Below are 12,229 nucleotides of genomic sequence, written 5' to 3'. Positions count from 1 at the left end.
ATGTCATCTGCAGATATATAGAGAGCTTGATGTTTTTTCCAGTTTGGATCCCTTTGGTTTCTTTTGCTTGTCCAATTGCTGTGGTGAGAATTTCCAAAACTATATTGCATAATAGTGGAGAGAATGGACATCCTTGCATTGTGCCTGATTTCAGAGGTTTTTAGTTTTTTGTCGTTGAGTGTAGATTGAGTTTGGGGAAAGATTTATTTTAGAATGAGCATGGGAAATAGAATAAGGGAAGGGAGAGGCCATTTCAAAGATTCTGGGAGTCTCTGGTCTGAAAATCTTAGACACATGAATTGATATATATTTAGCATTTTCTTGAAATATGCTTTGACCTTGGCTTCCATGTGACCAACGTAGGGATAGTTCTTCATTTTTACCATATTCCACTTACCCCTGGCTCCTGTTACAGTATTGTACTTCAATCTGTAACAATCTTACTACCTTTTCCTACTTCTCTACTCCTACCTGTAATGATTATGACAACAGTCATTCCCGGCATTAGAATGGGGATTCAGTTATTGGTGTGCAGGGCTCTAATATTTGTGGTCTTGATGGGGTGTTGCCTTTTGATATCACAGGAGGAAGCATAGAGAGGGGATTTGAAAGTCAGCTGTTGACTATTGGTAGGCACCGTTCTCTTGATTTGTTGTACGTACTTACTGTTCCTTGAATGTACTTTTATGGCTGACCTGGAATACTTCCATGTATTCCAGAGTTTGTGCGGAATGTGAATTTTGAGTTTCTGAAAACAAATTTCTACCAGTGCTTTTTGCCTCAAGCATTTTAAATTATAAAACTTGATACATTTTTTTCTTTTCCTTTTTTTCCCATTTTTTGGGGGGCTCCTAAGCAGTGCTACAGAGGCCATTCCCACAATTTTGCCAACTGAGCTTGCAGTTTTCCACACAAGTGCCCACAGATGCAGTGCTGCTTGAGCACAGCAGTGCTGGATTTTACCCAGACCCCACTTAAATTCCTCAGAGAACTCCTAAGGCTGCATCTGGCAATGTGGGTAAGGGGAATGAACTAGGGTCAGTCTTACGCAGAGCATACACCTTAAGCAAGGCAAACACCTTTACTCACTGTACTATCTCTTGGGCCTTGATTTTCAATATTAGTTCTGAACATCTGACAAATACTCATATATCTGTTTTCTTGTGTCTCTCACCAGAATTATAAAAGCAGGAATTTGTCTTGCACAATGCTATGCGTTCAGTATTTTTTTTAATGGCATACCTATTACAATCAGTTCATCATTGAATAGAATTAAAAAGAAAATCTCATAAGAGGTCACTGGGCCTCTGCCTGAGTACTTTCATTGGTAGGTCATTTTTCTCTCTTCAGAATTACCTATTTCATTTGAAGAGAACTATTAAATAACTACTAACATCCTTACTTTGTTCTTTGCAGGCTAAACATTCTTCCTACTTTATCTTTTTGAATATGGCATGGTTTTCAGGGCTGTCACCAGTTTAGTCATCGTCCCTGAACGTTTTTTGTGTGGTTTGTTTCTAAAGGAAGTATCAGAATTAAATTGTTTCCAGTGTAGGCTGAGTTTTGATCTTGACGCTAAGGAAGACTGTAGTTGCATTAACTTTTTTTTTTTAACCCACCTAATCCTGATTTATTTCAAAATTTTAATCCAGAGGCCAGAGAGATAGTTTAAAGGAAATCCTTAGCATTTGAAGGTCTCAGTTTCAAAGCTCTGCTGGTTTTAGTCCTAGTTTCCCCTTAGCATGCTGGGAAGGACCTCCATCTGCCCTAGATAAATAAATAAAAGAATTTTAAATTCACTAAAACCTGTACATCATTCTTTGATTTATCTTCTGCGTTGCAGTTGTTTTGTTTTCCAAATCAAACCACTTTAATGTTTTGTGCAGTATAAGTGCTTTGTACTTTAATGTTTTGTGCACTATTTTTCTTAATGACTGCAGATATATTAGACTTTATTGGTAGTGGTGGCTTTCCTGACTGGTGTGTAGTTTTCCGAAATTATAAGGAGTTACTTGTATGCGTTTGCCTTGCACGCAGCCAACATGGCCGACGCGAGTTCGATTCTTCCGCCCCTCTCAGAGAGCCCAGCAAGCTACCGAGAGTATCTCACCCGCACGGCAGAGCCTGGCAAGCTCCCCATGGCGTATTTGGTATGCCAAACACAGGAACAACAAGTCTCATGATGGAGACGTTACTGGGCCCGCTCTAGCAAATTGATGAACAACGGGAGGACCGTGACCGTGACTTGTATGAAACTGCTGGCTAACCAGTAAGAGTGCACTTGTATATCCATCAATTTCAGGATTGCTGGTAATCTGGGCATACATTTCCCAAATAATGTTGCCTCCCTGTGTGACAAGGCCCAACTCACTCACATTTACTTCAGTGATAATATCTTTGGTGATAGCACCCAGAGTTGTATGCAGAGAAGATGAGGTATTCTTCTTTATACTTAAGTATTGGTGAGCAAAAAGTGGCTTTCAGTTCAGGATGTGGTACTTGGACTTTTTAAAAATATAAACGAATTGGCTTAATGAATCTACATATTTAAGTGACTTGTGTGTGTAGCCGCCTCCAAAAAGCAGACCTTAGTGACCATCTTCTTCCACGCTTTCTTCTTCCTACTTCCTGTTCCAGCACCTTAATACTTCTGTTTCTTCCTGGGCATGAACTTCCATTTTCCCACTTTCTCTTTTTTTTTTTTTTTTTTTTTTTTTTTGTTTAATCATATTGGAAAGAACTTTAGCTTGGGATTTTCCCTATCTGTCCAGCAGATTTGCATGTACTGATCCTTGTGGAATCTTTGTTTGGTGTTTCTTTTTTCATTCATCTTACTGTCTTTTTCGTTTTTATTTTCTCAGTATGGCACTGTCTATTGATAGTGCTTAGACTTCAGTTATGGTAGAGCTTCAGACCAATCATCTTTTTTGCTTTCTTTGAATGTTCATGAGCTGCTCAATCTTCTGTTTTTGTTTGTTTGTTTTTTGGCTACACCAGGGGTTACTCCTGGCTCTGTACTCAGGAATTACTGTTGTTGGTGCTCAGGGGACCATGTGGGATTCCAGGGATAGAACTCACGTCGCCTGTGTTCAAGGCAGAAACTCTACCTGCTTTAACTTTTTTTTTGTTTTTAATGTAGGAGTACTGCCACTGTTAGCTGATTGAATTGGGCATGAACTCCACCTTTTTTTTTTTTCATAATTTTATTTATTTATTTTCTTATATTTATTTATTGAATCATTGTGGGAAAAGTTACAAAGCTTTCAGGTTTAAGTCTCGGTCATACAATGATCAAACACCTTTCCCTTCACCAGTACTCAACTTTCACCACCAAGAACCCCAATATACCCCCCTCCCACCCCTCCCAATGCCTGTGAGGCAGATGATTTCCACTTTTCTCTACATTGATTACATTCATTATTTCGACAAAAGATGCACCATTATTGTTTAGAATTTCCCCCCCAACAATCAGAATTGCTGAAAAGGCATTGTGAAATACTTTGTTTTCTGTTGCTGGTTATGAGAATCATATAATGTCATGTGGCCGGATGATTTTGGATTTCTGCAAAGAGCCAGATAATTACAAGATTGGTTTCTATGCGTCTGGTGTTATGGCTGTGCCAGAGAGCCGCTTGTGGGGGGGCAACTCGTGACCTTGGTAGGGCGTGAAGGGTGAGCCAGTACTGCCCCCCTTCCCATGAGACTGCAGTTGCCCCATCACTGCTGGCTTATACCTGGCTTTCCAATAAGTTCTGAGGTGGTGGTCATCTTGCTGCAAGTTTGGGGGGGGGGCGGGAGGCGGAAGGGAGCAACACCCTTTCCCACCCGGGGAGGCATGGCACTGTAGTTTAACGCATGGTCCATTCACTTTTCTGCTGCAAGCTGCCAGGCTCTGGATTAAGTCCTTTCGCCTCTGGAGCCATGGCTGTGCCGAAGAGCCACTTGTTGGGGGGACAACTCGTGACCTCAGTAGGTCATGAAGGACAAGCCAGTACCGTCCCCCTTCCCATGAGACTGCAGTTGCCCCATCACCACTGGTTCATACTTGGCTTTCCAATAAGCTCTGAGGCGTCAGCCACCTTGTCTGCGGTCCAGATGCATTTCTGCCAAAAGTCGTTGGGTTCTGAGATTCTTTTCTTAGTCTCTGGGATGATGGCCGTTAAGCAGTTCAATCAGGAACCAGAGAGGCCATGTCTCCAATTATATAGCTGAGCCGGAGGTGGTTTGTGGGTATGTCTCCCACATACCTAACTTTTGGCCATTGACTTTCTTGGTAAACTCTGCCCCAAGTTTTTGGGGTCTGGCCAAAGGCACAGCAGAAATTTTGGGGTATCTGAAGGTCTGACGGTGCCATCAGGCTGCTGATGCACTCGCCTCACAGGTACAGATTGACCTGCTTTGACTATTTGACAGGAATACCCCCATGCTTTAACTATTTTTGTACCGTCATTCCAGCCCCAACCTCTCAATCTCTTTTTCTCATGTAAGGTAAGGTAAGGTAAAGGCCCTCCCGTTGATCGTCGATTTGCTCGAGCGGGCCCAGTAACGTCTCCATTGGAGACTTTGTTGTTACTGTGTCTGGCATATCGAATACTCTCGGTAGCTTGCCGGGCTCTCCGAGAGGGGCGGAGGAATCGAACTCGGGTCGGCCATGTTGGCTGCGTGCAAGGCACACGCCCTACCCGCTGTGCTATCGCTCATTTTTTCTAATAAAGAAATTTCCTGGACAAATAAAACATACCTTTGATGTACTGACTTGTATGTGTAAGTTATTTAAGAAGCTAACACAAAAGTAACTGTATATGTATGTATCATAATTGATAAAATTGAGGATTGTGTCTGAGTAACTATCTCCCATCCCTCACTTTCACTCATTCAACTCTCTTTTTCTTCTCAGAACAAAGCCTTAGTAAATGGGTAAATGCTATTTTTACATTTATAATATGGTATGCTGCTTTTTTTTTTATTTGGTTTTGGTTCCTGCGCACACCTGGTCTGTAGTGTGGGTAATCAAATCTGGGCCTTAAACCCAGTCTTCTTGCATGCAAAGCGTGTGCTCCAGCCCGTTGAACTCTCCAGCCTCGTGTTTCTTTTTTTCAGTTGCCTTAAATAACCTGACATTCTTCATCATCATTGAAAACTCAAGTTTAAATTGATCTATCTGGAACTGGAGAGAGAATACAGTGGGTCGGATATTTGCCTTGAAGGCAGCTAACCCAACAGCCCATATGGTTCTCTGAAGGCAGATCCCTGTGCTTGGTGTGGCACAAAAACAAAACAGATAAATCGATCTTTTTTCAAAGGTTTGCCTATTTTTGTCAGTACCACATACTTTATCATTTAGTTACTGTTGCTTACATGAGGCCTTTTCTTTCACTAAGGAAAGTGTGTGTTGATTGGTGACAATGATTGTAAAACAGTATTATCCACAGAATTTACTGGCTTAGCTTGTATTTTTTTATTTTATGTGTGAAATAATTGCTTGTAGTACTGGGTTGTTTTTTTTTAAATCATTGAGAGAAAACAAACATAAAACATTCTCTTCTAATTCAACTTACAGGAAATACCCTTTTGAAGAGAAATGAAGAAGAAAACTATGTATACCATAAATTTGGGAGATCAGGAGTATGAAGATATGGAAGGTAACTTCATTTTTGTAGTTTGTATGTTGAAACTTGTTATTTCCAAACTGTTTGTTTGTTCTCATTTCAAAATGCAAAACTGCTCATTTGTTTTTATTCATTTTTGTTGCTTTACACCCACTCCTTCACAAAAACTTAAGAAATTTTTTTAGTGAAAATCTGTTGGTAAACTCTTTTGTAGTCTATTCTTTTCAGAAGTATTGAGAAATAAGCAGTTTTGTTTTGTTTTCTGCTGTTTTCTAATCTTAGCACTTTGAAGATGCGATTTATCCATTTTCTGGTTTTCTTTTTTACCTGTTCTTAAGTGATTCTTTTTCAAACATGCGTGCTTTTTTCTTTATAAGCTTTTTTTTTTTTTTTTTTTTGCTTTAAAGACCTTATTTTCTATCCTATTCCTAAGTATGGATTTTTTTTTTAATTTCCTGGCTGTTAACTGCTTTAATCATGGCCTCTACTTTATTATCTTTTTCTGGATTTTAATTTAATGTTATATTTAGTTCTGGCCTCATTTTTAAATCTTTTTCTCTCAGTTTATAACTGTTTTTTAAGATTCTAGATAGTTTTTTTTAAAGTCTTTTCTAGTTATATCCATTATTCTGTATCTAATAATTCTGTGTAATATTTGAAAATTCTGCTATTTGAAGTTAGAGTATCTTTAAAAGTATTAAAAGTAAATATAGCATATAAAATACAAAAAATAAATCTTAAGTCTCTTCTGATTATTTTGGGTTGTTTTTGGGTCACACTGAGCTATACTCAGGATTTACTACTCCATGCTCTGTGCTTAGGGATCACTCCTGGTGGGGTTCAGGGGACCATGTGGGGTGCCTGGGTTTGAGCCTGGGTTGGTTATGTGCAAGGCAAGAAACCTACCTGCCGTCCTCTCCATTCGTTGTTGCAGGATGTTTTCTTCCAGAGGCTTTATTTCTTTTTTCCTTAACAAATACCGGGATCACTCAGCCCTGCTTGAGGGTCTTGTCTAATACTAGAATCTCTCAGGATCGGTCCCTACCTGGGGTGGACCGAAGGCTTAAGTCCTATGAGAAGTGCACTATATGGACACACACGGATAGTCCCAGGATATCCAGCTTTTCTGTTTGTTTGGACTACACTTTTCACATTTTAGCTATTTTATGTTGGTATCACGGTCCTCCCATTGTTCATCAATTTGCTAGAGCGGGCCCAGTAACGTCTCCATCATGAGACTTGTTGTTACTGTGTTTGGCATATCGAGTACGTCATGGGTAGCTTGCCAGGCTCTGCCGTGCGGGCGAGATCAAGATTAGGATACATTTATTCAATCACCTCTGTAGAATTAGAATCTGATTCTTACAAAAAGCAAGTTACAGAAACATGGTTTTTTCTCCACCTTCATTTTAAAACGTTGCAAGATAGCTTAACAAATCTGGCTTGTTCTTTTGCATAAACACAGTAAGATTAGAGAACTCTACATTTGGGATACCCCATTATTTTATGTTGAATTTCAAAAAAATTTTATTTACTTATATAAGTCAGCAATACATTCTTTTGTATGTAGTATTATATCTGGTGGACTTTTTAGATTAGTACAAACCCTGAGGTGAATAATTTAAGGAGTCTTTATTCAGATCGCAAATGTACATGTATTAGTCTAACAAGTTCCTTATAGGAATTATTTCTAAAGATATACATTATTAAAAATGTGAAATGACAACATTTTCCAAATGACAGCATTGTTTGTGATAACCAAAGATTGAAAAAAGTGAGTAAAATCAGGATAAAACAAAAATATTTCATGTGTGTCTTTCATGTTCTAGCATTTATGTGAAAGAAATTTGAAAGACTGTACTTACTTGCTTGTTTATTGCTTGCATGAAAAAAAATCGTAAATGAAGCAAGAAAGTTTTTACAGAAACTTATTTAGAAACATGTCAGTGGTGAGAAAGGGGAAAGTGCATATTCAAAGAGAGCACAGGCTTTTCCAGAGTAAAAATAAGCAAGCAAAGAAACAGAAACCAGCATGTTCAAGGCAGAACATGGGCTTGGAGACCAGGCCAAAAACATCTTTTCAAGAACAAGAAACTTAGTGTTGGGTTGACCATAACTGAGTGGAAAACTGAATGGAACTGAGAACAAAGGATTAGATGTGGAAGGGAGATTTACAATCTTATAAATTTTGAGTTTTGTGATTGTTTAAAAATTAATGAAAAAGAAGTTACTTCCCATTAAAAATATAAATTAGTAAGGTGTTGGTAGCATTGGACACAAGTAGTATGTTTGTTGTTATGTATTTAAGTCTTATTGAGTAGTAGTTAGCAGAGAGCACTTTAGAGTTATGTAGTGTATTATACTTCCACAAATACATGAGTTGGTCTGGAAATTATTGAAAGCATATATGACTTTTTTACTTTATAGACAAAGAAAACAAAGATAACACTACTACGACTGGTTTTTTGTACAATGAAGCCGACAGATGTCCAATATGTCTTAATTGCCTGTTAGAGAAGGAAGTTGGTTTTCCAGAAAGCTGTAATCATGTCTTCTGCATGCCTTGTATTCTTAAATGGGCAGAGGTAAGTCAAAGAATAAGTATTAAAAATAAATGTATTTTAACTCCCTAATGTGATTTTTTTATACCTAAAGAGTTTATAACTGCCTTTCATAAATTATTGTACAGTAATGTGGTTTATTTCTTTGCTTCAGCATTTCCTTCTAATTTTTTTTTCAGTGTAGGAGTACTGTTGTTTATTCAGCCATTAATTAAGCTGATTAAATTGGGGATGAACTCCACATTCTTTATTTTTTTTAATTGAATCACTGAGATGGCTGAAGCGATAGCACAGTGGGCAGGTCATCTGCCTTGCACGCAGCTGACCCAGGTTCAATTCCTCCATCCCTCTTGGAGAGCCCAGCAAGCTACTGAGTATCCTGCTCGCACGGCAGAGCCTGGCAAGCTCCTTGTGGCATATTCAATATGCCAAAAAAAAACAGTAACAACAAGTCTCACAATGGAGATGTTACTGGTGCCCACTTGAGCACATTGATGAACAGTGGGAGGATAATGTTACAGTGCTACACTGTGAGATATAGTTACAAAGGTTTCATGTTCGAGATTCAGCTGTACAGTGATGGAACACCCATCCTTCCACCAGTGCGCACTCTTCACCATCATGTTCCCAGAATATCTTCCCATCTCCCCATCCCAATCCTCACCCTGCGTCCAGGCAGGCAATTTCCCCAATACTCTCTCTACTTTTGAGTTTTGCTTGAATTTTCCCACTACCATTCAAGCCTCCCTGCCAGAGGCAGATGCTAGCTCTTTTATTGTCCATTGCTCATTTTGAATATCTTGGGTGACACAGCCGTGTGCTTCTGGAATCCTAGATTATAAATGGTTGGGTTCCAGAGACATTTCTGTAGGGCACTAATCCATTTTGGGATTCAGTTGGATGTCTCTGGACCAGGGCTGTTGGTGCGCTAAGATGGCACCCAGAAGCACATTGTGGGGGAGGACAGCCAGACTGATGAGTGGGCAGGGAGCCGGGAAGGGACAGCCACCGTGAGGCATGTAGAATTAATCCTGGGACCCACATACCTGGGCCTTGATTGCGGAAGTTCTTGGTTGCCGGGATTCCATCTGGAATAGGTGGAGAAACTGCACCTGCTCCATCTGGGGTGTCCTGGTGACATTGGTTCAATATGGGTGCCTGGAGAGATCTCCGGCTCTGTGGTGTCTTCTGGGACTCGCTGCTGTGTCTCTCTCTGGCTTTTGACCTCTTTCGAGATTTATTTATGGGTCTCTGCAGCAAGGTCAGTAATAGTGTTTACAGAGTGGCGCTGGAGTTGATTCACACGGGAGACTGCCAATGCTCCCATGTGTATTGGGAAGTGGGGGGAGGTAGCCCATCCCAACTCTGTGAAAGCTCTGTAAAATTTCAGTCACAAATCCGCATACCCGGATTTTCAGCAAATCATATCTTGGTGAGGTCCATCCAGAAATAGTCAAGTCAAACTCAGGGGTATGGTGGCGATTTTGAATTGTGGAAGCAGGCGGCTGCTGGGGGTTCTGCTTGGGCGGTCACAGGCCAACCTGCCCCCCTCTGATTTACCCCAGTCTGATCAGCCATGCAAGGGTCAGAGATTAACTGTCACTTTTGGTCTCTTTTGAGATTTATCTGGGGTGTCTGAGACAAGGCCATTAAGTGAGCTTATATAGCTGAACCAGAGGTAGTTTGTGGGTGTGGCTTCTACATGCCTAACTGTTAGCTGTTCAATTTCTTAGTAAACTTGGTCCCAAGTTTTTGGAGTTAGGCCAAAGGCACAGGGGCAATTTGGGGGTGTCAGGAAGCCTGAAGGCACCATCAGGCTGCTGATGCACTCGCCCTACAGGTACAGGTTGACCTGTTGGCAGCATCATAACCCCTCTAATTTTTTAAAAAAATTTTAAAATTTTTATTAGTGAGACACCATGAGGTCCAGTTGTAGACTTACAGATTTTTGTGCTTGGGTTTCAATTATACAATGATCAAATACCCACCCCTCCACCAGTGCCCATTTTCCACCACCACGGGTCCCAGTATCCCTCCCACCCTCCATCCCTCCCTGCCTCTGTTCTAATTTTCTTTTAATCATCTTTCATTTTAAGTTTATCTTTTCAAGCTTATGTAAAAAAAGTAATAATTGTACTTCCCTGGCAGGGAAGACACTACAATCACAACGGTGGTTTTCCCAGGGCAAGACTTAGCCATTGCATTTCGGATGTGCAATCCTGTGATTTCCCCAAATATGGATGATTTGTGGTAATCAGGGACTGTTTTCGAATTCTCCCCTCAAAAAAAAAAAAACTTTAATTTAGGGCCAGAGCGATAGTACCATGGTTAAAGGATTTGCCTTGCACACCGCCAACCTGGTGCAAACCATTTCATACTGGTTTCACTCCCCAGCCATCCCATATGGTCCCCCGAGCAGCGCCAGGAGTAATTCCTGAGTGCAGAGCCAGGAGTAACCCCTGAGCATCGCTGGGTGTGATCTGCCCTTCTCCTCCCCCTCCTACCCCCCTCCCCAGCAAAAAAAGAAAAAAAAAGCCCCCCCCCCCAAAAGAAAACCCTTTCAAGAGCAAATTAAGTATTTTTTCTGGTTGAAATATGATTATCTCATCTTCAGTGTATTTGACCCTCTTGGAATTTTATCTAGAAGTAATAATATCTTCTGTTTGCCTTGTCCTTATATTTTTCATAAATTATTTGATTTTTACTTTATATTAACCTTGAGGGATACCCAGAGCAGATATAATAGTATACCTCCACCTTTGTTCTGTAACCTGGCCAAGATTTCATACTTTAAGAGACACAATGAATTTAGAACTGTATTTTCTAATCTTCGTTTTTAATTTAGTATGGGCTAATTTTAGCTAAGTGAGATTTATTACTAAGGTTTGAGGAAAATGATTTAGAAAATGGACATTTTGAACTTCTTAATATTGATATTGATTCAAGTTGGGTCAAATAGTACTTGAGTTGGATTATTTCTTTTAATACCCCATTGTTATAAATTGTGACAATACTTTGTCATGTTCATTGTGCTCCATTTTCTAGGTGGATTCTCAGTGTATAGAATGAGTAAAGGAGATAAATTTAAAACTATTTTTTAATATTAGCTACGTTTAGATTGTCCCTAAACACAGTAGAATCAATTGCTCGTTAATATAGGGGTTCAAAGTTCTTTGATTTGCTTAATATTTACATTAATGATGTGAAAAGGATAAACCTGGATAGTTACTCAGTGGGTCGGGCACTTGCCTTGTAGGAAACTGACTCAGGTTCACTTTCCAGCACTCCCTGTGCTCTAGCACCACCCCCAGCACGCCAGAAGGGATTCCTGAATGCAGAGCCAGGAATTACCCCAGAGCACCACTGGGTGTCAACCAAAAGACAACAACAACAAAAATTTAGACAATATGAAAAGAAAAGCATAATTGTACTTTTTCTGTGGCAGAGTTCTTTAGGTGGAGAAAAAGATTTGTTGTGCTGGTTGAGTTTATAATAGTACAATTAGAAACAGTTTTGATTATAGTAAAATGTACTGGTCTTGGCAACAGTGTACTAAGCAGTAGACAAAATGTATACTGAGAAAAGTGTTGTGAGCTTTTTGAATCAATATGATAATATCTGTATGTTTGCTGGAGCATTGATTTTTTTTTTTTTTTTTTTTTTTTTTTTGCTGGGCATTCACACCTGGTGATGCTTAGGGGTTACTCCTGGCTCTATGCTCAGGAATCACTCCTGGCAGTGCTGGGGACCATATGGGATGCTGGGGATAGAACCCGAGTCTGTCACGTGGAAAGCAAACACCCTACCTACTGTACTATTGCTCAGGCCCTGGAGCATTGATTGTTGAATGCATATTTTTCTCTGCCACCCAAATGAAGCTTTCATACGTGTTAAATTGAATGTACCTTGCTTTGCTTTACTCTAAGCAGAGAAGCAAATTACTAAATGAGTAGACGATTTCAGCAGTGCCTTTTTTAAATTATATTTTGATTATATTTTAGGTTCAACTATAACCATTTTCTCTACAAAAATTAGTATGTATAAAAAAGACATGGCTCA

The 12,229-nt window shown here is 39.8% G+C and overlaps 1 protein-coding gene across 1 annotated transcript in view; it reads left to right on the top strand.

The window, feature by feature from the left end:
- Positions 1 to 12,229, top strand: part of SCAF11 (SR-related CTD associated factor 11) — a 90,507-nt gene that overhangs the window by 34,208 nt on the left and 44,070 nt on the right. The window contains exons 2-3 of the mRNA XM_056117796.1: positions 5,561 to 5,642; positions 8,037 to 8,194. Of these exons, the coding sequence (XP_055973771.1) occupies positions 5,582 to 5,642; positions 8,037 to 8,194 (219 nt within the window). The 5' untranslated portion in view covers positions 5,561 to 5,581. The remainder of the gene's footprint in view (positions 1 to 5,560; positions 5,643 to 8,036; positions 8,195 to 12,229) is intronic.

This window comes from Sorex fumeus, unplaced genomic scaffold (genome assembly GCF_029834395.1).
Source record: "Sorex fumeus unplaced genomic scaffold, SorFum_2.1 ptg000036l, whole genome shotgun sequence".
NCBI lineage: Eukaryota > Metazoa > Chordata > Mammalia > Eulipotyphla > Soricidae > Sorex > Sorex fumeus.
Note: the sequence above shows the minus strand (reverse complement) of the source record. Positions and strands in the feature narration are given on the sequence as shown.